Here is a 26,942-nt window from a genome sequence, read left to right on the forward strand (position 1 = left end):
CTATTAAATATAACCCAAATATTTTTTGTTTAAAATATACGAGCCATATATGGGCCCTTTCTTCACCTCTTAACAGTGGAATTCTTTTACAAGTTGAACTTCTCTAGTCTGGCACAGTCGGGACCTGACCAGTGCCTAACCAGAGAATTTGCCAACCACAGAGGGTCTATACTGTCTAGCAGCATTACCATCACTTCCACTGCTTATTGGGTTCTTAGAAGACATTTAGGGGTAAATTAGAGCTAAATAACAGCACAGAACACTGAGAGCCAGGAGCCAGGTCTGGTGGCTGTAAACAAACTTTATGGGATCGCAGGAAAGTTGTCCACACCCATGATAAGGGGACATATGGTTGACTAAAATCATGCCGGACCATGGATGTTGTCAGAACAGAGAGTGCTGGAATAGAGAGGTTCAGTCTGTAGTCTACGTCTATACTGCACCTCTCTTGTGCAAAAACTTATACAAATGAAGCTTGGATTAGCGTATTGCCACACTCTATTTGCATAATTAATTAGCAGCTGCTTTTGCACATGAGGCTTTTGCGGAAAAAGGAGCTGTGTAGATGGCTCCTTTTGCCCCAAATCACCTTCTTGCACAAGAGCCATTCTTCCTAAATTTTCAGGAAGCCTCTTGCGCAAAAGCACCCCCTAATTAATTATGCAAATGAAGTGTGACAGTATGCTAATCAATGTTTCATTTTCATAAGCTTTTGTGCAAGTGAGGTGCAGTATAGATGTAGCTGTAGTGTAATCAGGAGAAATGAGGGACTTCAGATAGAATTTTCAAAATTGTTCAGCATTGGGCTAAATTTTTTCCCACTAAAGTCAATGAAGTATCTCAATGTTGCGCACTTTTGAAAGTTAGCATGATAGATCTGTCTGCTAATTATGTCTACTGATGTAGTGCTAGATTCTGACCTTCTGAGATGTTTCAAAACCTGAAATGTACCTTTGCATGTTAAACATACTCATACTGTAAAACTTTGATTCTTCATTCCATATGGATTCATGTGAAGATTTTCTCCAGATTTTGACACAGGATGGATAGACTCATAGAATACTAGGACTGGAAGGGACCTCGAGAGGTCATCGAGTCTAGTCCCCTGCCCTCATGGAAGGACCAAATACTGTCTAGACCATCCCTGATAGATATTTATCTAACCTACTCTTAAATATCTCCAGATGGAGATTCCACAACCACCCATATATATAAGTACAGAGTTTTGTTGTGTTTTAAACCAAATTGTTTAAATTGAAATTGAGTTGAAAGCTACCAGTTCAATACCATGTGAAATTTCAAATTCACTGCATTAAATCATGTCAGGTACACTCGCTTTGTAGTGAACATCAAAACCATTTGAGCTTAAGCATGATTTGAGGATTTATTTAAAATATTTCACACAGACCCCTGTATGAAACACAGTATAAACTTACATAAAAGTTGCAGTTGTTATGGAGATATTTCCATATTAGAGTCAGATATTTAAACTTGACTCTAAATAGACAAAAACATATAAATAGTGTTTTCCCCAAGAAAAACAAGTTGTTATGTCTGCCACCTGATTTCCAGATCTGAGACTAGACATAACCAATTACCAGAATCCTCCATCTGGTGGTTGGATTCCCTGTAGAGGATTCTGGCATATTGATACAGTTGAGACTCAAATTAGGGTCCTTTGCTGAGTGAGCCAAAAGAGAACCCTTCTCATCTCTGAAGGAAGCTCATCTAATCAGAACATCATTCTTCATGTATGATCTTCTAGCTTTTTCAATGAAGAACAGATGTTCCCCAGACCTCAAAGTCTTTTGGACAGCAAAGTAGGGTTCTAACAAAGCAGCTGCCCGGAGACAAAATGGTTGGGGTGGAAGGCAAGAAGATGATTACTATGTTTGAAATATGGAGAACTTTTTTTCTCAGTGGATATAGAGTTGTAAATCTTTCTTAATTGGATTTGTATGTCAACTGGAAGCATTGACCTCATAACACCAAAATCATGCCATGAAAAACCTGGCACCAGCCAATAGTACAGTCATTCTGCTAAGCTCTACTTCTGCCGAAATCCTGTTCCTTCATTATTTCCCTGCACTAAGTGTTCAGACATCCTCCTATGGCCCCTTTAGATCCAGTTCTTGGATTCCAACATAAATGACTACTGAGACACAATTACATAGCTGGAAAGTCTCTATAGCCAAACAGAGCATAGTTTTAGCCAAGCCATTTCATTTTTGAACTACAGGCAGTCCCCAGGTTACGTACAAGATAGGGACTGTAGGTTTGTTTTAAGTTGAATCTGTATGTAAGTCGGAACTGGCGTCCAGATTCAGCCACTGCTGAAACTGACCGCCAGTTCTGACTTACATACAGAATCAACTTAAGAACCCCAAGCGTCCCCAAGTCAGCTGCTGCTAAAACTGATCAGCAGCTGATTCCAGGAAGCCCGAGGCAGAGCAACTCTGCCTCGGGCTTCCTGTAGTCAGCGCTGGTCAGTTTCAGCAGCGGCTAAATCAGGACGCCTGGGGCAGAGCAGCTGGGGTGCTGCTGGGTTGCTCCAGTAGCGCCGAGGAGCGGCGCTACTGGACCAACCCAGCAGCACCCCATCTGCTCTACCCCAGGCGTCCTGATTCAGCCGCTGCTGAAACTGACCAGCAGCGGCTGAATCAGGACCAGAGCAGCTGGGGTGCTGCTGGGTTGGTCCAGTAGCGCCCAGAGCGGTGCTGCGGGACCAACCGGCAGCGCCCCAGCTGCTCTGCCACAGGCGTCCAGAGAAAAGCCTAGTCTGCTGGGGGGGGGCGTACTAGCTGCGCCCCCCTCACCCCAGCAGACCAGGAAGACGTGGGCGGCGGACCGAGACATGCACCGCGGTCCCGCCGCCTGGGTCCTCCGCGGCTTTGCTCCCCGTCTCCCTGGTCTGCTGGAGACCAGCAGACCAGGGAGACGGGGAGCAAAGCCTCTGAGGACGCCGGCAGGGGGACAACCGCGGGGCGTCTGGGCTGTCCCGCTGCCGGCTTTCCCCGCAGCTTTGCAAAGCCTCGCTGCCTCGCTGCCTGAGCCCCCCGCGGCTTTGCAAAGCCGGGGGGGGGGGGGGAGCTCGGGCAGCGGCTTTGCTCCGCGTCTTCCTGGTCTGCAGACCAGGGAGACGCGGAGCAGCTTTTCTCGCCCGGAGTACACGGGCGGCGGGACCACGAGGTCCCGCAGTCCATGTACTCCGGAGCAGCCCCGTTCGTAACTGCGGATCCGACATAAGTCAGATCCGCGTAAGTCGGGGACTGCCTGTAGTGTGAACAATAGGATGGGATGACCATGTGCTCACCATCATTTAGTTGTAATGCTCATTACCATTATATCTAAAAAATCTCCAAGGTACTGATGAAATACATAATGTAAGATGTGAAAGCAACCAGATAATAAAAAGAAAAGCTCATTTAGTTGTTAATTTTTGGCATCATGTAATTAAACCACCTTTTTAATGTTATTTTTTGCCAGTATCTAATTAGCAGAGCCATCTGCCTAAGGAGTGCTGGACCATCTGCCTGGAATGTTGTTCTGTTCATTTCTCTATTTCCTGACTAATTAGCTTCTTCTACTAGGAAATGTAATAGTACATTTTGTTTTTACACTTCATAGGAGTGTATACATAATATCTGTGTACTTGTATTAATGCATCTATTATTAGGGCCTGTCTACCTACAGTGATCGAGGTATTACACAGGGCCCAGTTATGCTCTCAGTTACATGACAGCAGCTTCTATTGATGTTAATGGAAGCAATGTGTTTTTTTGCTCTAATAATAGAAACGCTCACCAACCAGTCTTTCCATGGCCTTTTAAGATCCTGAACACATGGCTGACGCTTTCTTATTGATTAAGGTCATGATTGCACACTGTGGCTATAGTGCAATGGGCTGTCTATAGCTTGATTTCCCCCCCTCCCAATTGCAATTTGTAGCATTTCTGGAAAATTCATGTTAGGACTTAATATCCTGCTGAACTGGATTGCTAGCGCGCACACACACAAACACATTCTTTCCAGTGATCATAGCAAGGACTTTTATCCTTCTTGATTACTGTTTATTCAATAAATGGAAGGGATTACTAAGCATTCTTCACACTTTTCAGATTTTTACTATTTGCCTTCTGCAAAGGTATCTGAACAAATCAAATAGCATTTGGCATCCCTTTCAGTTTCCCTGGGACCGAACCAGCTTTTACATCTAATTTGCTTGCTAAAGATATCACTGTTTAACTTTTTAACATGATTCTATTGCCCACTCAATCTTTAGTCAGATAGTTGAAATATTTTATTGTGGTAAAGTATGTCATTATCCTTAATAGCTCTTTGATGTTTAAAGGGTGCTCAAAATCTATTAATCATCACCAGTTCTTTACTTAGCTAACAGCTTTTACCTCGATAGCAAAGATGACACTGTAAACCCAGGTGGAGCAGATTTAAGTACAGAACTCTAGTATGAGCAACCCAAAGTTATAGAAAAAAAGAGACAAAGGTGCCTATCTAATATGAAACAAAATACAGGACCAGACTAACACGGCTACATCTCTATCACTATCTAATATGAGTACTTTGGATCACCAGGAGTGTTCCTAAGCGGCTGTTGCAGGACCACAGTTGTCTTCTTTCTAGGTGTCTTTAGCTTTCAGGAAGCAATATGCTGAGTGGGTTACATTTTTATAAAAATTGTTGTGGGCTAATTACATGGCAGCTCATGCTGCTGACACAGATTGAAAATATCCAGCCAAATTAATGTTGTGGTCCCCTCTCATCACCCAATTCGAAGATGAAGCATCACTTTTGAATACAGTATACTTCCGATAATCCGGCAGCTTTAGGACCCAGGGGGTGCCGGATTATTAGATTTGCCGGACTATCGGAAGGAGGGGCTATGAGGAGGGGCCACTCCTCAGCGCTACTGAACCAACCCGGCAGAACCCCAGCTGCTCTGCCCTAGGTGTCCCCAAGTCAGCCGCTGCTGATACTGATCAGCGGCTGACTCCAGGAAGCCCGAGGCAGAGCTGCTCTGCCTCGGGCTTCCTGGAGTCAGCCGCTGGTCAGTTTCAGCAGCGGCTGAATCAGGACGCCAGAGGCAGAGCAGCTGGCGGGCTGCCAGGTTGGTCCCACAGCGCCGAGGAGCGGCGCTACTGGACCAACCCGGCAGCACCCCAGCTGCTCTACCCCAGGTGTCCCCAAGTCAGCTGCTGCTGAAACTGATCAGCGGCTGACTCCAGGAAGCCCGAGGCAGAGTTGCTCTGCCTCGGGCTTCCTGGAGTCAGCCGCTGGTCAGTTTCAGCAGCGGCTGAATCGGGGACAGCTGGGGTGCTGCTGGGTTGGTCTCGCAGCCTCGAGGGGCAGCGCTACGGGACCAACCCGGCAGCATTCCAGCTGCTTTACCCCGGCTTCCCCGATTCAGCCGCTGGTCAGTTTTAGCAGCGGCTGAATCGGGGAAGCTGGGGACAGAGCAGCTCCAATGGTCCAGCTGCCTGGAGTACTTCCGGGTTCTTGATGGTGCCGGACCATCAGGAGTGCCGGACCATCAGATGCCGGACCATCGGAGTTTTACTGAACTTCCAACTGGGTTTTAGGCTACGGCTAGACTTCATCCCTCGGTCGGCACTCCATTTTCGAAAGAACTGAATCTAGACTGCGGTTTCAATTTCGAAATAGCACTTTTTCGAAAGAGAGCCATTACGTGATTATGAAAACGAAGTGCGGGATATTTAAATCCCAGCTTCATTTGCACTTTCCAAGTGCTTCATTTACATCCCTCTGCCGACAGAGGGATGTAGTCTAGACGTAGCCAAACATTCCAGTGTATTTGTGCCACATCAGTTTACGTAAGATTAGTGCTTACACTTAGTTTAATGGTTAGGACTAGTGCTAAAGATTAGTTAATGACTAGTTAGGTCATAGCCATTTGTATGGTAGTAATGGTACATACATTGAACAGCTGCTGGCTAATCCCAGCCAGCAACATTTTTTCACAAGTTGCTTTTCAACTGCACCACCAGTGTGGTTAATAGGCTTCCAGACTTGCCTACTTAGAGTTCCATTACATACTCTGGTGAAAGGCTGAAAAAACTGTGCCACTGGATTTAGAGTCTGTACTCTCTTAGGCCTTTGACTTTTATCTCCTGAAAAAACCTAGGCTGAGTGAAATGAACTAAGATCACACAGCAAATCAGTGTTAAAATGAGAGAAAAATAGAATTCACTGATTTGGACTCTCCAAGCCAATGCCCATTCCAATAGATTAGAAAATAAACTACAAGGCAATCCACTTAATCTTTTTCAATATAGGATTCCAGATCTTTATAATTGGGGAAAATAATATTGTTTTGGTCTCTGGCAGCAGGTATTTTAAATCTGTAGAGTACATTTTCACCTGTGATAAATACCATTGGCACTCTATTACAAGTAGTGGAATTGTAGCAGTAGTAAGCTCATCTGTGAGAAGTGAAGTACCTTTGTCAAATCACATATTGGATGTTAAAGATGGGCACCCAATACAAAGCTGCTTCTGAAAAAAACTTGCCATAAGCATTGTATTCTGGGGTTATTGTGGTCTAATGTATTACATTACCTAGGAAACAGAGGACTTGAATTCTAATCCTTTTTTCTGCCCCTATTACACCAGAGTCCAACACTAGGCAAGTCTCTTTACATCTGTCTCAATTTCTTCATATGGAAAATAAGTGTTGTGAGATACAATGCATGTGATGTTGTTGTAGCTGTGATCAACCCTAGGGTATGAGAGATACTCTATTGGTGAAGTAATATCTTTTTTATTAGACCAACTTTTGTTGGTGTATGGGATAAGCTTGCAAGCTACAAAGAGATCTTGCTTAGGTGCTGAGAAGGAAACCAACGGGAGTGTAAAATACAAGGTGGAACGCATTGTTAATCATAAAGGGTTTACTCATTCTGTAGGATATGCTACATGCTTAACTTGTCTTCTTTCTCTCCACTCCCCATGATTGGTATAGCCTACTAAGTTCACATATGGCAAGCACTCTCCTTAAATCCTTAATTTAAAATCACATTTCTCATGAAATCTTCCTACCCTGATGACCTACTAGTAACTCTTGTTACATTAGAACCATCGTAGGATTTAAGCTTCAATGCTTTTATGGGTTAAAATTTCCAAAATCAGACACTGGCACATAATGCTATAAAACACCAAGACATATTGTGTCCTGCTAATAGTTGCTTTAGTCTTCATTCTAAAACAATCAATTATAATACTCTAGAAAGCAGGGAGGCATTTTTATGCCAGGAGTAGTCTTCTATGGTTTACTTACCATTTTTGGGATCAAACTGCTTTTTGTACAAAAGAGCTAAGACTTTGTTCCCATTTTATACAATTGCATATGAGGGTGTTTCAGGCTGCTAGATATAGTTTTGTTACAAATGCTTAGGTTATTCACTGAAGGATTCTTCCAGACTGTTTTTGAAGTTTCCGTGAATCTTCACTGATGTAGAAACTAATCTGCAGTAGAAATTGTTTAAATGGGAAGAAATTTGGGGAAGCTTGGGCACTGATTATAAAGTTATTTTTCTGGAAATAAAAATCTCATTCTTGGGCTAGTTGAAAAACGCAAGACAAAGAGCACTGGGTAGTATTCTCTGAAGGTGTTTCTTTCCCTCATTTAAATAAGCTTTCAGTCTATTATTTTACTAATTATAGAATCTTCTCACTATTAATAGATCTCCATGAAAGGTCAGCTACAAAAAATTAGCTACATTAAGTCAGCATGAATTAGCTTTGGCTACTTAAAATGAAAATCGGGCAAATTATGATTTAAATTGTTAAGCTGTAACAGTTAGTTAAAAAGTCATAGTTCTTTCTAATAAAAAGAAAATGTAGTCATTCATAACAGATAGGAATCTGCACCCGAGATATGAAAGATACCATCTGATATCCAAGGAACTCTTAATTATACGGTGTGCGTGTGTGTGTGAATATAAACACACTGAAGTATACAAACTACTTCATAAAAGAATACTCTTCTTAATCATATTTTTTAATATTAGATTAGGCAATAATATGGTTTAATTTATAATCTGAAACTACAGCATGGAAAAATATTGTTACAGCTGTGGTAGAAATCTGTTGAAGCAACAAAACAGCACAGAAATGAAGCTAAATCACCTCCATTCCACAGTCGACAATTTTAGTGCTGCTGTTCTGTACATTTTTTTCTTCCACACAAAAATGTAAGTTTTAGTGTTTGTGATTAGAGCTGGACTGATGCCCTTTTCAATTTATATTGGTAGGAGGAAGAACAGCAATAGTGAACACTTTCCCACAGCTTGGTGATTATGTCTCTTCACAGAAGTGACCTCACATGCTAAGGCAATGCAGGCCATTTAACTCCCTAAAGAGATCAAGGGAAAGAACATCTTTTCCTCTCCATACTTATTCAGTCACTTAGCTTTGCTAGGACTCCTAGGAATCATGCTAATTAGTGCTGATTGTGATTTTTCTGATGTAGGTAAGTGTGTACTAGGTCTGGATTGAAAATACGAACCTCACTTTAGCTATGTCTGTAAGCAGCCATCAATAAAAATGTAATGTGTTTCCAAGGAAAAAAGATTATAACAATATTATAAATGGATTCTCATTGATATCAACAGTTAATGTGACAGAATTATGCTCAATGAGTATGGACTATTAGCTGTTTCTATCTGACACACCTATGTGTTTTGTATTTTATTTACTTTTTTCTATAAATATTTTTTATTGGTATGTATTTCAGGCAGTGGAGTGGCAGTGTGATGAAGCTACTAAAAGAGCCTGTTACAGTAAGGGCAAATCAAAGGTAAGTAGGTGACAACTGTGACACTTAATCAAATCTTATATTTGACCGACAAGGTATCCAGTAGAGTCCTGAGTGGGACTAGTCAAAGTACAAACTTCCTGAGTATAAAATTCTTGATCTCCTTTTAAAAGTAATGCAGTATTCTTTAGGATGGCAATACAGCATTTACTAGACTGTAGGCAAAAAATATAAACAATAATATTTCAGCTGTTGCCTTCAGGGCCCATCAAAGGCCCTAGAGTAGTAATACTCAACTTACTTAGTTTGTATCACTTTACTGTCTTAGGCCTAGAATATGTGAAATTCAGTGGACTAGATTCTGATCTCATTGATGTAAAACTAGATTACCTCCTCAGAAATCCTTCAAGAATACACCATTTATCTCTTTGGTATCAGGCACAATTTTATATATATTTTTTATCTGTGTCTCATAAACTGCTCCAGGATTTATTGACCTTTTGATGTTAATAATCGGAAATTCATTAGCTGTGTAGACATACATCCTGCTGTGTTTCTGCTGTCCAAAACCAGATTCCGGTTTGACCAACTACAATATTTTTAAATGTATACAGCACAGTTAAATACAATGCCAAGAAGGAACAGGTCCTATGGGCATGCAAAATGAATTATTTTGTGAGTTTTTAGAGGTGCATTTAATTAATCACATTTATTTGTGTGATATTGTGCACAATCTACTTCACAACTTGAGCAATTTGTATCTATTTTTTTACTGCTTATGTTTGCTAATTGAGAAGATACAAATATCAACATCCTATATATTCACGGCAAACAAGTTATATTTTAGAAATACTAACATTATGGACCTTATTAAAAGAATTGAGTCAGTATTCGTTTTATACCTTCTATTAAAATTTCCAAACAAAAACAAAACCAAAAAAACATATCACCAATGCTAAGCTGCCACTAGTAATACCACTAGAATAGAACAATACAGATATCACATTAAGTTAAGTCAACAAGTTAGTCTTGGCATTGGAATGGAATCAAATAAATCAAATTACGGTAAAAAAGTCGTTTCCTTGGACCACATCCTACGATCCCCTCACAGGATACCTGCATTCCACAGGTATCCTCTGTTTGCTCAGGATATGCAGCAAGCAACAGATCCACTGGCTCTTCATCTGGGTCAGTCTCCTCCAGGGGCAAGGCATGGCTTAGTGCGGGTTCAGCTCCAGGACTTTGCAATGCCCTGGACATGTCCATTCCTTTCCCTTCCCTGACTCAGACTCAGCTGGGTTGGCACCTTTGCCTTTTATACTTCCTGTCCTGCCCCTTGACATCCAGTGGGAAAGGTGAGTCTGGCCTGGCTCTGTCCTACAAGGATTCCAAGAGATTCCTCCCTGTCTAGCTCAGTGAGAGGCTACTCTGCCTCACTATAAAATTCCTTAGGCTATTTTTTGGTGCCTTCCCATTATGAACTTGCCAAGTGTCCATACACACTTGCTTTCATGTATCCACACTCCCATGCCCTAATACAGGTGTGGCCAACCTAAGCCTGAGAAGGAGCCACAGTTTACCAATGTACATTGCCAAAGAGCTACAGTAATTTGTGAGCAGTCCCCATCAGGTGCCTCCTTTCTCATCTCCAGCATCATTTGCCCACCAGCAACCCCACCAATCAGTGCCTCCTCTTTCTTCCCCATGCCTCCTGCCCACTGCAATCAACTCTTTCATGGCACTCAGGAAGTTTTGTGGGGGAGAGAATGAACGAAGGTGCAATATGCTTGAAGGAGGAGATGGAGCCAGGAGTTGAGCACTAGAAAGTTGGCACCTGTAGCTGCAGCCCTGGAGTCGGTGCCTGAGCAAGGAGCTACATATTAACTTCAGAAGAGTCACAGGTGGCTCCAGAGTCACAGATTGGCCACCCCTGCCCTAATATGAGAGACTGAAAAAGGTTTGATTGCTTCAGTTTTCATGGCCTTCTGGACATTCCTGGAACAGAAGCTGGAACTGTAGTCCAGCAACTAGATCAGTGGTCCCCAACCTTTAGAGGCTCCCGGGCGCCCGGGAGGTGGGGCAACTCATGCGCCGGGCGCCCAGGAGGTGGGGACCACTCACGCACTGGGCACCCGGGGGCGGGGCCGCGTGTCTGGGGGCACGCCAGGGGATTGGGATGCCCTTGCACCCGGCGCCGGCGTGTGCCCTAGGGCCGGGGCTGGGGCCGCCCGAGTGCCTTGTGCCATGGGCCCGGGGCCGGCGCTGCCACCTGAGCCACACTCCTGGGGCCGGCACCGGCGCCGCTCAAGCACCGCACGCCTGAGCGCCCGCCTGTGCCCCAGGGCTGGGGCCGCCCGAGCGCCGCGCACCCAGCGCCGGTGCGTGTCACGCGCCTAGGGCCGGCGCCTTCCGTGCGCCAGGGGCGGAGCCAGCCCAGGTTGTCAGCGGGCGCACACGAATGCCCCGGCGGGCGCCATGGCACCCACGGGCACCATATTGGGGACCACTGAACTAGATAGTGAGGTTGCTGGCACAGCACTTAGTTGCATCCTTCATGTGCAGGGAGACAGATCAATGGCTGGGTCAGCCTTCTTGCAGGTGAATTGACTTAATTTCTCTAAGGTGATTACCTTAGAGCTTCGGGAACGTCCATCATCCCTGTGGTGGTTTGCTGATCCAGAAGGCTTACTCGGCCTTCCTTTTCATTTCAGAGTTTTCAATCTTCGTTTACTCCACCTTGAAGTGCCACCCTTAAAAGCCTCTAAACAAATCAAGTATGGAGCTACAGAAGTTGTTTAAATTAGGTCATTGTTAGTGAGCTTCAATTTTGGAGAAGCCCTGCTTAAGTCACAAATTTTAAACAAACAAAAAATCATTGTTTTGCACACCACAAAGATTAAGTCCATGACACCCATCCTATAAAACCAAAACCAAAACCAAAGAACATGTTTATTGACCTTAACGAGGTCACATCCATGTTTACAAGTCTAGACATGCCATTATGGAACCAGTTTAAGGAAAATTGACCCCAAATGCTAGAAAGATAATGGACTTGAAAAGACCTTAGCAGCTGCCAGCCTCATTGACAGCAAGATCAAAATAAACTTGAACTGATGGTCCTGACCTTTGGATAAAGACCGAAAGGGTGAGATTGTGGGTGCAAGCAGCAGAAATGCGGTTTCTCTGCGGTGTGGCTGGGCTTACTCTCTAAGGGTGTGTCTATACAGCAAACAATAACTATGCAAGTGCCTACCAGGGAAGTCCATTATTTCAAAATAATTTTGAAATAATGGACGGCTTATTCCGGTTTCTGTAAATCGCATTCTGCCAAGAATAATGCCTGTTCCGAAATAGCTATTTCGAAATAAGGCATGTGTAGATGCTCCACTTCTACTATCTTGAAATAGCCCCTCACCAGGGCCATTCTAAGTTATTCCTCCTGGGGCTCTAAATCGAGATAGCATGTCTACATTGGGGAAGTCTGCCTCAGACAAATTTTGAGGCTTCCCTGCAGAGTAAATGTGCTATTTCGAAATAAGCTATTTTGGAATAACTATTCCGGAATAGCTTATTCCAAAATAACTCTGCAGTGTAGATATAGCCTGAGACAGGGTGAGAGGCCCAGCTATTCAGGAGACCCTTGGGCTGTGTCTACATTGGCACCCTTTTCTGGAAAAGAGATGCTAATGAGACAAGTCGGAATTGCAAATGTTGCGGGGGATTTAAATATCCCCCGCGGCATTTGCATGAACATGGCTGCTGCTTTTTTCCGGCTTGGGGCTTTGCCAGAGAAAAGCGCCAGTCTAGACAGGATCTTTTTGGAAAATAAACCCTTTTCCGGAAGATCCCTTATTCCTGATTTTAAGAGGAATAAGCGATCTTCCAGAAAAGACTTTATTTTCCAAAAGATCCCTTCTAGACTAGCGCTTTTCTCCGGCAAAGCCTCGAGCCGGAAAAAAGCGGCAGCCATGTTCATGCAAATGCTGCGGGGGATATTTAAATCCCCTGCGGCGTTTGCAATTCCAACTTGTCTCATTAGCATCCCTTTTCCGGAAAAGGGTGCCAATGTAGACACAGCCTTGGAGTATAGCTGCTAATCCATTGGATGGAGAGGAGCCAGCTGAAGTGTTTCAGGCACCGGATGAGGATGCTCCCAGGAGGATTCCTTTGAGATTTACCGAGTATGTCCCACTGGGTGGGGGCCCAGAGGCTGACCCAGGGCACACTGGAGGGATTACATCTTCCAGCCAGCCTGGGAATGCTGGGGAATCCCACAGGAGGAGCTGGCACCTGTTGCAGAGGAAAGAGAGGTCTGGTCCTCCTTATACTCTATGCTGCTGCCATGACCATCAACACATTAAAAAAAAGTCATAAAGGAAGAAAGAAGAGAAGAAGAGCCTGATGTCACCATTAATAAGACAATCTATAATAAACATCATATTTAGAAACCAGGGCAAAAATCAAACAGCTTGTAGTTGTAAGGTTGCCTCTTGATAAAGAAGAGAGGCCTTAAAACTTCTCAAGATAAAACCCATTAAAATAAAAACATTTGTAGATCTCCCTTCCTAAATACTCTATTTTTCTCACACTGAGTTAGTTCTTGTAAATTAATTAAAAAGCATATCTACAAAAAAATCGAGCATTTTATCTCTTTGTTACTTTTTGTGTCATTAAATACGATTAAATCCTTATAAGGTCAAAATCATGGAAAAATCCAAGGACCTTACTTCAGAGTTGGAGAAGATTGCCTCTTCTGTGACACAGCAAAACCTTTAGTTTCTACTCTTCTCAGTGTTCTGGTCTATTTAAACATATTGAAATGATATTGAAAGTCGATCAACATCAGTACATCAGTGAGTTGTACATGCAATTTAATATCATGACCTGTGTTCTTTCAGGAATTAAAATGAATTGAATTAAAAAGGTAAAGAAAAACACATGCAAATAAATCAAAAGCAGTAATTATAAAATTACTTAGCAAGCTTCAGAAATCTGATTCTCTCCTCATCAGGACACAGTTACCTGTTTCCAGGCATCTCTTGCAAATGCTTGCACTGCCTTGAGCAGTTTTAAACATGTTCCCCACTTCCCCACTTGTCATCCATTTAAATATAAAGAAAGTACATGCACATTGTGAGTTTCCCTGCTAAATGCAGGAAATAACTTTGCTTTGTAGGGCTGGCCTACCCTATTCCATTTGGGATTGATTTAAAAAAATTATAAACTCAAACCCATGGCGAAGATGTGTAATATTGTGAAGTGTATAGAGGCAGAATTATAATTTATTTGTAAACAAATCACTGAATGTATAATCTATTAAGACGCATACAAATATATGAGGAGAAGTTGAGTAATGCAAAGGAGAAATGAACTATGTGGGCTGCCAGATGCCATACATTGACTGGTTATACTTTGGTTGCAGTAGGTAGCTTCAGTCCTCAATCTTCTGTACAAACCTAATAGGAAAACCATTAGTAAGATAATAGGCTGAGGCCATTCCAACTTACTATTTTTAAACAGACTTTAAAATGTCTCTTTAATGATTTTGAGCTTTGTGATTCTGGAGAATTACATGTCTCTAATGTACAAAACAAGATTGCAGTAGTGATTTTTTTGTTATTTAGACTGACAGTAATAATTTGTGTTTATAACTATTATATGTGTGGAAAACTAATGAGCCATTAATTTAGAAAACACCAAAAGAATTAGAGATAGAGAGAGAAATAAATTTAACCACTGCAATAGCTTTTAATAGATCATTGCCACCCCTGCAATTATAACATGTTTTCGGAGACATATATAGTGTAATGAGTTTTAAATGAGTTTCTCAAAGAGGCACAGATGCTTTAGTAACTTTTGCAAACTCAGTTACCATATTACCAACTTTCATACTTTTCAAATTAATTATCAGAAATGGTACTGCCAGACAGCTCACTTGAGAAGAGTGAAAGATAAAGATAATGTGCCAAATGAAATGTTAACAATCACTTCTTATAATAAGTTTCCATGTTGTCTCTGAAAACCACCTCTGCCCTTCTCATACCTATAAAAGCATGTTCAGTATGTGTGATTTCTTTAAAAATATACAATTGATGTCTTGAGCATAGCTACATAATCCCCTAATGAACTGTGCTCCATTTCCTACATTGTGTGTTATAAAAACGTTGACTTTGACTTCAGAAGAAATCAGTTGAATCAACTCAGTCTCTTGAACCTGATGCCTAGATTTGTTACCAACAGTTAACTGCTAGACAATTTAAATAATTAGATATTGATGAATACTGGATATAATTTTGAAAGATTCCTTTGTGAATTGTGCTACTCTTTCTGTAATTATTTTACTTAACATGGTCAAACTGCAGAAGATAACCATGGTTCATTTTAGGAAATCCCTAAACTATATTAACTATTTTTACTTATTTCCCCTCCTCATTATGGGAAGACAACAGAAAACCATTAAAAAACCTTAAACCTCTGGCACTAAGTGACCCAATATTCCTGATAATTTATAAACTCTGGAAAAATAGATTTATGAAATTAATTTTTGTGATTCTCAGATAGAAAATATGTCCGTCAATGCTTAGAAATATCTGTAATCTTAAATATAGCTGATTCTGAAAAAAGAAATACATTAATCTTTAAAGGTCTAGTCCTGTTTCCTTTGAAATTAATATCAAATCTGTCATTGTCTTCAAGGGCAGAAAGATCAGGTTTTAAATTGGAAGATATGACTGTGTAAGTAATGTAGAATTGAGCCCTGAAAAAATTACTTTAAAGAAATAAAGGGTAAAATCCTGTACCCATTGAAGTCAGTGGCAAAAGTCCCATTAACTTCAATTAGTATAGGATTTCTCCTAAGGGATGTGCTGGAAGTGAAATATTAATTATTATATACATCTGTACTTGTGAGCTCATGTTATACATTTCAATTTTCTATGGTTTGTTGCTTCAGACATTAGTCCATCATGCTGTTACCCTAGCATAGATCTCAGTCTCACTCCTTTTTTCTGATCGTTGTGTCTGTCTTGCCTCTTCTTATTTTTTTTCTTTACTTTTTCTTCTTCCTCTCTTCCGTTTTCCTCCCTCTCGGGCTACTTCTAGACTACGGTTTTTTTTCCCTAAAAGGAAATATGCAAATTTGGTGCTAATTTGCATATCTTCTTCCGATCGGTTTTTCAAAAGCGGGTTTTTCAAAAGTGAAAGTAGTCTGGATGCCTTTTTTTGGACCCCCCTTTTTGAAAAACTGCGTAGACCTTTTTTTTTTTTTAGGAAGAGCGGGTTTTTCAAAAAAGGGGGTTTTCCCGGGGAAAAAAATGCATCCAGAGTACTTTCACTTTTGAAAAACCCGCTTTCAAAAAAGCAATCGGAAGAAGATATGCAAATTAGCTCTGAATTTGTGTATCTCCTTTTGAAAAAAAAGTAGTCTAGATTTAGCCTCAGTGACTCTTCGTTTCTGGTCTGCCACAAAAATGGTCAAAAATCACTCACAACCTACCATGTCCCACAATCCTTTGTAGTGGAAAAATACTGGAATTTGTATCACACAGTGCACAGTCCACCTGTGGAACTCGTTGCAAAAGGATGCTATGAAGACCAATATTATAACTCTGTACAAAAATAAAACTAATTAGGTGAGTTCATGGAGGACAGGTTCATCAATAGCTATTAGTCATGATGGTCAGGAATGGAACACTGTGTGGGTCTCTATCTGCCAGAAGCTGGAATTGGATGATTGGTTATGGATCACTTGAAATGTCCTTATTCTGTTCATACCCCTGGAAGTCTCTAGCACAGACAGAATATTGGGCTAGATGGACAATTAGTCTGATTTTGGGTGGCTAATCTTAAAACAAGGTTTGTTTGCTTTTACTGGTTTGTAGGCCATGCATCAAGAAAGCTCAGGGGAATATAGGGGAAATGGTGATGCTTTTCTGTGCTAGCAAATTGTTACAGTGCCTATCTGCAAAAGCAAGGGTGTTCTCTTCCTTCACATGACAGAGCATCTTTGCTCCACAAGTCTATCTCATTTTTGTCTCCTCACAAACATCTCTTCTGCTGCCCACCTCACTGTCACATCTCTCCCCTACCTCCTTTCTTCTGCATTAAATCTATTAAACAGGAGGATGGAAGGAAAGAGGGAGGATGAGTGGCTTTCAAAGGGCCACCTTTGACTGTAGAAGCATGCCTAAAATGTGGTTGGGGGTGTTTGGATTTGGACTTGTTTCCTGTCTGTCCCTTTTCTTTGTCTCAGTGGAGCCACATCTCACTTTAGGAAGGAGTCTTTAATAGTCATTCAAATGAGGCCTTTCCTATGGAAATGTATGGTGATAACAACAATAAAGAGACAAATACTGATCATTAATATTTCATTAGGTTTTTTTTTAATCCAGGGAAACTTTCTGAGATACTTCATCAGAGGTGAAAAAGAATTAAGCAATAGACTAGATTACACGGAAATAAAACAATTACTAGTCTGTATCTGAAAGAGTAACAAAGAATCCTCAAGGAACTCTTAATCAGGTTTGCATTGAATTATGCATAATACTTAAGGAGTTTCACTTTCTAAGTTGTTTTTCCCTAAAAGATTTATGATTCTTAATGTAATATATCCCTCAAACATTCATCCAATTTTATCAACAAAGCCAGCTCACAGACATCAACACATTGGAGGTTAAAAAAAGCCTAAATGGCAATGGAATATGACAAATTGTATTGACCAAAGGGATATATAATAGAAAATATGGCTGGAATATATCAGGTAAATAAAAGCATAGGCCTCTATTTTAGTAGCTGATGCTTTTGAGGCTTAAAATTAGTTTTTTTAAGACTAGCCTCTGCCTGAGATGGATGAAATATGATGGATGAAAAGAAGGGTTAACTCTGAGCCTACACAAGCATACTTTGAATTTTGTCTTGACAATGCTAAATATTTCCCCTGTCCCAAACTAGCAATGTAAAATTCATATTCAATTCCACAATATGAAAGCATAGGCTGATGTTAAGTACTTTTGCTTGGAGTAGGATTTTTTTTTGAGTGTTAGGAATGGACATCAGTAGCGTGATACACAAGTAGATTTTCATTCACTGCATCATATCCTTCCAAAGAAATAGTAAAGTGTTCTATAACAATCACCAAAAACTTACTGCAACATGTATGTCATTACAGTACAATAATGTGGTATTTATGTTAGGGCCCTTAGTTCTTAGGTTGATTTTTCTCTAAGGGTTGTGTCTAGATTACAGGGTTTTTCAAAAAAATGGCCTTTTTTTTTAAAAAAACTTCCCCTGCGTCTAGACTGCTGCCACATTCTTTCGAAAGTAAATTGAAAGAACGTAGCAGTTTTTTCGACCGTGGAAAACCTCATTTTACCAGGAAGAATGCCTTTTTTCAAAAAGGCATTGTGTAATGCAAACTGTGCTTTTTTGAAAGAGAGCGTCCAGGCTGTCTGGGTGCTCTCTTTTGAAAAAGCAGCTTGCTTTTTCGAAAGTACTGGTTGTAGTCTAGATCTTTCAAAAGAGGCTTGCAGTCTAGACGTAGCCCAAGTGTTTGCATCTGTCTGTTCCAGATTTAGGGTATGTCTACACTACAGAGTGTTTTTTCGGAAAAATGGCCATTTATTTCCACACTGCAATCACGTTTTTCTGAAAGAAAATCGAAAGAACAGAGGGATTTTTCCGGCATTGGTAATCCTCATTCTATGAGGAAGAAGCCTTTTGCCAAAAGAGCTCTTTTGGAAGAAGGCCTATGTGGACGGGGAAGAGGGAGTTCTTTCAAAAGAAGACGAAAGTGGAAAAAGCACAGGTGCCCTGGTGGCCATTCAGTCTATAGTAATCACAGCTGAAATGCGAGAGAGCGTCCATTCAGTGTGAACGCTATCTTTCAAAAAAGCAGATGGCTTTTTCGATGCACTTTGGCAGTGTGGACGCTCCCTTTCAGAAGAAGTTTTTCCAGAAGATCTTTTCCAGAAAAGTTTCTTCTGAAAGAAGCCTGCAGTCTAGACGTAGCCTTACTGTCCACATGCCCCAAATGCAATTGTTGGAAATTTTTCTCTCAATGGTAACTTTCAAGGTGTCCCAAGTGCCTTCTTCTGCTGCGTCCCATAAGGCACTGATATAAGGGGTCCAGCCAGTCCTGAGCCTTTTTAGCTCCTTCTTCTCACTTGTGATTGCCATTGGAATTGGTTGGTTTGCTTTTTCAAGTGCTCTCATTGTACTCCTTGCAGTTTTTATTGCAAATAGTTTCTAAGGTGTTATTAAAGTTGTTAGTTAACCATTAAGGTTGCTAGATTTTTTTTCCCCCTTGCTGGTGATCTCATCTAATACCCAATACTGAGGTAAGCTTCTGTCACTGGGCTTCAAGCCTGTATTTTCTGCAGAAAGTCAATGCACTTGGAGCAAACCACACTCATGCTTGAAATGTTTGGGGGAAACTCGTATTTGGGATCGCTGCCAGATCTGCTGAGATTAAATCTAGCACAAACAAGGACTGTGAAGCCAAGCTAAAGTTTTTACTGATGGAGACAGCTCTGAGATCTCTTTCTCAGACAGGTCAGTCAGACTCGGCACTGAGTGCTTTGGCTAGGAGTGCCCCTCTAACTTTGCCTGAGTCCTTTTGTCACTCACCACCCCTATTGCCTATGTAAGGGGACTGTTAGCCCCTTACTAAAACTTTGTGGGAGTTTTTGGTTCGCCAGCTCCCAGTGTCAAAAGGGGAAGGGTCCATGAGAAATCAGGGCTCTGAGACTGACAGATCCCAGAGACAATGGAAAGCAGCCAACACTCCAGCTCGGCCTGATTGACAGGTTGGACAGGCCAGTGAGAAAAGTGAGAGGCCAGGCCCCGTCCTCCCTGTGAGCTGGGATTGTTCTGGGTCTCTGTGAGCAAGGAGAGAGCTGAGAGACAGCTAAGAGGAGCAAGCTGTTTGGAGAAGCAGTCCTGCAGCAACAGAGCCAGGCACAGACAGCCCAAGGAGTGCAAGCTGTGCCGAGGGGCAGTTTTGCAGCAACAGAGCCAGGCACACACAGCCCAAGGAGCGCAGACCCTGTGTTGAGCAGCAGACTGGCAGTGCTCAGAGAGCCCAAAAGGGACAGAGAAGCAACGCAAGGAGCTGGAGACTGGCAAAGCAGCACAGCCTGCAGCTGGGTGTGGTGAGCAGCTGGGACCAGCAAAGGGGGGGAGAGGCTATAGGCAGGGAGATATCACCAGCCAAGAGGCCCAGCAGGCCAGACTGGGAGAGGGGTCTGACCACTTAGAGCTTGAGGCTGTGTGGTCATGTGGTCACTGCCAGAGCAAGCGTGTCCAGCCTGCAGTCCCCCTGCAAGCACATCCAGGGCCTCTAAGGGGCCTCTAAGGAAGAGACTGTGAACTGTCCCTGCACTCTGCAGACTGCTGTTTTGATGTCCCCGTGCTACAGAGCAGGGCTGTGTGTTCTCATTTAACCATTCTCATTTTTTCTTATTCTTTTCTCTTTAATCAGTTGATGTTTAATAAATTGTATTTGCTTTGAACCTTATGAAATGATCACTGGGCCAAGAAAGCCTGCAGTGTAAAGAGAGCTCCTCGGAGTGGGGACACCCTAACTCCTGCCCCTAGTGACTACAAGGTCGGGGATTAAGCCCCAGGAAACCTGGGCCCAGCCTTGTTGGGGTTCCGAGGACTCTGCTACTCAGGAGAGTGGAGGGGGAGCCCTCAGGATCAGGGAAGCCGTGGGGTAAAGGAAGTGGGAGCGGGGACTCAGATCCTTTCACTAGTCCATTTCACCGGGGTGGTATAGAAGCCAGGAAAGTTCCCCACAATAGCGGGACCATTCCCCCGCTTACACCTAGGAAGAAGCAGACCTCCAAGCAAACTGCTAAGAGATGATCTCCAACACCAAAGCCTGCTAGGCATGGGATTAAGAGTAGAGGGCAGATAAATTCCAAGCACTCCTCTTGTCTGACACTGTTGATTCTGGCACAAAGGCAAGTACCACTGAGTGCAGAGCTTGAGGGGTGAACTTTTGGCAACTGTGGCACTGCACCAAAATGAAACCATCTTGGTACCAACCACCTGGGGTCTCCTGACATATTTGGTACGGTACTGCTGGGAGTTCAGGAGTCAGTGCTCTCCATACCAAGAGACGTGGGTGCTGCAGCAAACATCACTGCAGTGCACAGTGCCTCATCAGCACCATTTATCTCAGATAGCTTGTCCTTTGTTACTGTGGATGGGGAAGCTTGCAGTACTTGCTATGCTGAGTCTGACTCCACCTTGGCTCTGGTCATCGGCACTATCAATAGCAGAACCTCCATCATCACTGGAAGGAGAGTCATCCTCCTTTGAATCACAAGTTGGGTCCTAAATTTCCCAGCCTGGGAGCCACTCTTGCTATTATCCTGCTAAGGATCCTTCAGCAGGAGTATCACTGGGTGGATGGCCAGGAGGTCACAAGGGGGTATGCACCTATCCAGTGAAATCTGTGGGGTTTCCCCAATTTCCAAATCACATTCTAGGCATTTCTATTCCATGGCCTCAGAGACCACCTAGTACTGAGCCCAGCTCTGGTACCAAGGGCTGACTTAGGAGGAGCTCTCTAGATAAGTATTGGAGAAAGAACAGTCTGAATATGTGCCGTTCTTCTTTCCAGCCTCTCCTGGTGAAGCAATCTCACTGGGGGCATTTTGCATTTCCTAGATGACATTGAAACCCATCAAGAGTTGTTAAAGAATGTGGCTATAAGTCTGTGAGGGTATGTCTACACTACCCCGCTAGTTCGAACTAGCGGGGTAATGTAGGCATACCGCACTTGCAAATGAAGCCCGGGATTTGAATTTCCCAGGCTTCATTTGCATAAGCCGGCCGGCGCCATTTTTAAATGCCGGCTTGTTCGAACCCCGTGCTGCGCGGCTACACGCGGCACGGGCTAGATAGTAGAACGAGGCGTACAGATAGTTCGGAATGGCTTGCTAATTCGAACTATCTAGCCCGTGCCGCGTGTAGCTGCGCGGCACGGGGTTCGAACAAGCCGGCATTTAAAAATGGCGCCGGCCGGCTTATGCAAATGAAGCCCGGGAAATTCAAATCCCGGGCTTCATTTGCAAGTGCGGTATGCCTACATTACCACCCTAGTTCGAACTAGGGTGGTAGTGTAGACATACCCTGAAAGACTTAGTAAAGAATAGGTCCATCCAGAATGGCCCTGCCTCTGAATGAGGCAATTATGGATCCCATTAAGGCTCTCTTGCAGACCCTTTTGTCTATTCCCCTGGCATCTACAAGGGCTGAAAGCAAATACTGTGTGTCAGGGGGTTTGAGGACCTCATTTCTCATCCCTCCTCTACCTGTCTGATGATATCAGCAAATAATGAAAATGAATGTCTGGAGCATGAAGGTGTGCCCCATACCGATCAAAGAAAGTTAAAAAAAACCCAAAAAATGCATGTGGCAGGAAAGCTTATACAACTAAGGCGTTGCAATTCAGGACAAGATGTTAAGCAGGAATTCTCTTCATTAGTGCATGAGGAGAAATCTATTGCAGGAGATTCACTGAATGCTGCACTTCAGTGGATTCAGTGGCCAGCTCCACAGATTATGCAGTCACTATGTGCAGCAGCTCCTGGTTGCAGTCCTAGAGTCTTCCACAGGAGGGCCAACAAACTTTATAAGATCTGCCTTCTTGCTCTTTTGAGAGCAGATGGTTTTTAAGGACACATCTACCCAGCAGGGCTAAAGTTGAATTAAGCTACGCAACTTCAGTGACGTCAATTGTGTAGCTGAAGTTGAAATAGCTTAATTCGGCATTTGGCACTGTCTACGCAGCAGGAAGTCAAAGGAAAACTACTCTTCCTTAAACTGCCCTTACTCCTTGTGAAATGAGGGTTACCATGAGTTGGAGTAAGAAGTCCTCAAGCTCGACATTATTTTGAAATAAAGGCTGGTAGTGTAGACGCAGATGTCAGTTATTCCAAAATAACACAGCTGTGTAGACATACCCAGATTCAAGGGCAACCTTAAAGGCTCTGGAATGGTTCCATCTAATGATTTTTATCCCTGTTCAGAATGAATTTTGTTATGTGCACCACATCAAGGTAATGTGTGGATGTTGCCCATGAGTAGAAACAAAATGCCCAGAGATAACATACATTTTTTTAAAAGATACCATAGGGATAATTACTCCAGCCAAGTCAGGTTAGGCATTTTAGAACTCTTAAATTTAAGTATGCATTCTGGAAGAAGTATAAGAAGTAACAACTATAATAATACAAGTATGTGTTGAGAGGTGAGTGTGAAAGACTGTGTGTGTGACAGAGACACTCAGTATGTGTGTCTGTGACAGAGAGGTAAATGTATAATCAAACATACATAGATGAAATAGTAACCGAAAACAGTGAATTTCCTGCAAACAGATAAATGTCTGTAACCAGATTGCCCTCATGTTGTCTAGTTGGAGTGAAAATGTTAAAAACCAGTCAGATACTAGTTGAAACTGTGCTAGTCTAATCTATATTTTTGTAAAATCAGAGAATGCTTAGTAAATAAATATTTCCCAAAAGAGGTTTATAAGGCAGCAGGAGAGCAAAATAGTAGATAAAAAGTCAGTTGCAAACTAGAGCTATGCGACTCAAACAAGACTTTGTTCTTTTAGTCTGAGGCATTCACAAAGGCCATCCTTATACCAAACATGACCTTTTCACACAGCAAGCCACTGTAGTCGCCTGAAAACATCTAAGACTCCTGAATTTGAACATCCAAGTGAACCTGTATAATTTAATTTGCCTCTGAATCCAGCAAACTGACTCTGGAAGGTTCACATTATGTTTTTTTAGCTGTTGCTATTTTAAAATAATGTGTAAAATAGCTAATTGTAAGAAAATGTGCCTTAGTTCATCAAAAGAGAATGTGTTTTTTTAATTCTCTCCCAAAATGTGATTTTAATTTTTTTTTAAATATTGGTTATTTTAATTATGATACCTTTGAAAAAAAGCACCAGAAGGGATGTGGTCCAGTGTCAAATCTACTTTGACCACAGGATGGGCTTACACAAGAGACAAAGAACTTTTGCTTATTCTGTTGCGTTATAGGAATCCTTAAAAAGTTGGCACAGGGACTGAGAACATATAAAGAAAGAATCTTACAAATGCTAAGAATGTCTGTCTCAAATGAATGTTATTCTCCTTGAACATAGAGTGGGTGCTCAGTGTACAACTAATTTTATCACAGAGCTATTTCAGCAGGCTGTGGAGAATGAAGAGGAGAGGTGAATAGGACTGATGGGTTGTAATATCATAACCCACTTGTTTCCTACACTTACATTCCACAGCTTACTGGGATAGCAAAACATTAAAAATCTCCTATTGTTTCAATGCATACCATTCTTGTGAACATATTCCGTCTAAATAAAAAAAGATGACATTCCATTTACCCTTATTAAAAAACAAAATTGAAGTAAGAGAGAGGTCCAAAGCTTTAACCGTCACTTTAAAAGTGGAAAAGGATCAATAGTATTGCCAAACTGCTCTGTAGTTGTATTGATATTTCTGACTTCTGTTTAGTTGAAAATGTATTTTTTTAAAAAAGTTTGGTAAATTTAAGATAAAGTTACTATGTGAGGTTTTGAAACTAGGTCAGATTTTTAAACGTTTTTATTGTTTTATATAAAATCGACATATAACATAACAAAACAAAATATATAAATAAATGCACGATGGAAATACCATAAACTAAATTACTAAACTAACTAACAAACTAAATAACTAACTAAATAACGTAAGTAAAGTAAATGTTCATTATTTGTATAATTTGGAAAACAAACAAGCCTAGCCAACCCCTAGGTCATGTAGGGCATCAGTTATTGAAGTAACTAAACAAATAAATGAGAACAAAACCTACGAGTACAGGAGAATAATTTATACTAAACCGCAAAAGTATGCAATAACTTCATAGAATCCTAGGACTGGAAGGGACCTCAAGAAGTCATCTAGTGCAGTCCCCTGCACTTGTGGCCCCCCACTGAGTAATGGGCCTACCCTGTCCTTGGCTGCCTTCTTGTTTCTAATGTATTTGTAGAAGGTTTTCTTGTTACCCTTTATGTCTCTAACTAGTTTGATCTCGTTCTGAGCTATGTTGCACCAGCCTCTGCTGGGACAGTATCAGACAGCTGCATGCCCAATCCCCAAGCACTAACAATGGGGATCTCAGGCCACTTGCCCCACTCTCTGGCAACAGCAGCTGGGATCTTGGGCCATGTATTGCTTCCCATCCCCACATCTACAACATCCTTGGTGCCCCCCAGGCTGTGCGCTGCTCCTTCAACAGCCTCAGTGCCCCAGGCCATGGTCTGTTTCCAAGATTTAATCAGATATTATATAGTACAAGTCATGTACAGGTCATGAGCCATTCATTTTTGTTTACTGTCCATGACTTTTACCAAAAATATACATGACTAAATCAAAACCTGAACTATATTCAATAATGATAGGATTGGTGAGGGTGGATTCTTCACCAGCACAAAAAAGTCATGAACATATAAACTGATTTTGAATTCTCCCCTGTTTATAGTCACACCTTCAGTGCCTGACTGCTAAGGTGTGTACAGTGTTGGTGGTCCAGGAGAGACATAAAAAAGGAGAGGCAGATAGGAGACAGCTCTGTCATGCCCCTCTTTCTAGTTGAAATGTGGGAGAAATAATTTCATTATTTGATAGTGAAGTGAGGTGAGTATTGTATAATACTGACCCAGTAATATTTATCCAAATTTAAATGGTTGGTTTTTTTTTTAAAGGACAGGCATTGAGGGGGGACTGGCTCTGATCAATATCTTCTTCAACCATTTAGATATTGGTATAGAAAGTATGCTTATTACATTTGCATGAGGTTACCAAGATGGGAGGGGTTGCGACTACTCTGGAGGATAGGGTCATAATTCAAAATGATCTGGAAAAATTGGAGAAATGGTCTGAGGTAAACAGGATGAAGTTTAATAAAGACAAATGCAAAGTGCTCCACTTAGGAAGGAACAATGAATTTCACACACACACAATGGGAAGTAACTGTCTAGGAAGGAGTACCGCAGAAAGGGATCTAGGGGTGATAGTGGACTACAAGCTGAATATGAGTCAGCAGTGTGATGCTGTTGCAAAAAAAGCAAATATGATTCTGGGATACATTAACAGGTGTGTTGTGAGCAAGACACGAGAAGTCATTCTTCCATTCTACTCTGCCCTGGTTAAGCCTCAGTTGGAGTATTGTGTCCAGTTCTGGGCACCGCATTTCAAGAAAGATGTGGAGAAATTGGAGAGGGTCCAAAGAAGAGCAACAAGAATGATTAAAGGTCTAGAGAACATGACCTATCAAGGGGTACGTCTAGACTACAGGGTTTTGTCAACAGAAGTTTTGTCGACAGATACTGTCGACAAAGCTTCTGTCGACAAAGAGCGTCTACACTACATTCAGTTCTGTCAACAAAGCAAGCTGCTTTGTCGACATGGCAGTGTAGACGCAAGGACAGTTTACATGCAATAACACCTTCTGTTGACAGAACTCTGTCGACAGAAGGCGTTATGCCTCGTAAAATGAGGTTTACCAGCGTCGACAAAACTGCTTAGTTCTGTCGACGTTATGTCAACAGAACTCAGCGGTAGTGTAGACGCAGGTATAGTTTTGTCGACAAAAGTCCACTTTTGTCGACAAAACTCTGTAGTCTAGACACACCCAAGGAAGGCTGAAAGAATTGGGTTTGTTTAGTTGAGAAAAGAAAAAATTGAGAGGGGACATGATAGCAGTTTTCAGGTATCTAAAAGGGTGTCATAAGGAGGAGGGAGAAAACTTGTTCATCTTGGCCTCTGAGGATAGAACAAGAAGCCATGGGCTTAAACTGCAGTGAGGGAGGTTTAGGTTGGACATTAGGAAAAAGTTCCTAACTGTCAGGATAGTCCAACACTGGAATAAATTGCACAGGGAGGTTGTGGAATCCCCATCTCTGGAGATATTTAAGAGTAGGTTAGATAAATGTCTATCAGGGATGGTCTAGACAGTATTTGGTCTTGCCATGAGGGCAGGGGATTGGACTCGATGACCTCTTGAGGTCCTAGTATTCTATGATTAGATAAGGCCATTCAACCTATCAAAGGCTTTTTCTACATCTAGAAATAAATCTATTGAGGGAACACCTGAC

General features: G+C 42.0%; 1 protein-coding gene across 4 annotated transcripts in view; it reads left to right on the forward strand.

Annotated features, from left to right (window-relative positions):
- Positions 1-26,942, forward strand: part of SEMA5A (semaphorin 5A) — a 549,656-nt gene that overhangs the window by 287,555 nt on the left and 235,159 nt on the right. For all 4 annotated transcript variants that reach the window (XM_075921490.1, XM_075921489.1, XM_006111031.3 and 1 more), the window contains one exon: positions 8,771-8,833. In XM_075921490.1, the coding sequence (XP_075777605.1) occupies positions 8,771-8,833 (63 nt within the window). The remainder of the gene's footprint in view (positions 1-8,770; positions 8,834-26,942) is intronic.

Source organism: Pelodiscus sinensis, chromosome 2, assembly GCF_049634645.1.
Source record: "Pelodiscus sinensis isolate JC-2024 chromosome 2, ASM4963464v1, whole genome shotgun sequence".
NCBI lineage: Eukaryota > Metazoa > Chordata > Testudines > Trionychidae > Pelodiscus > Pelodiscus sinensis.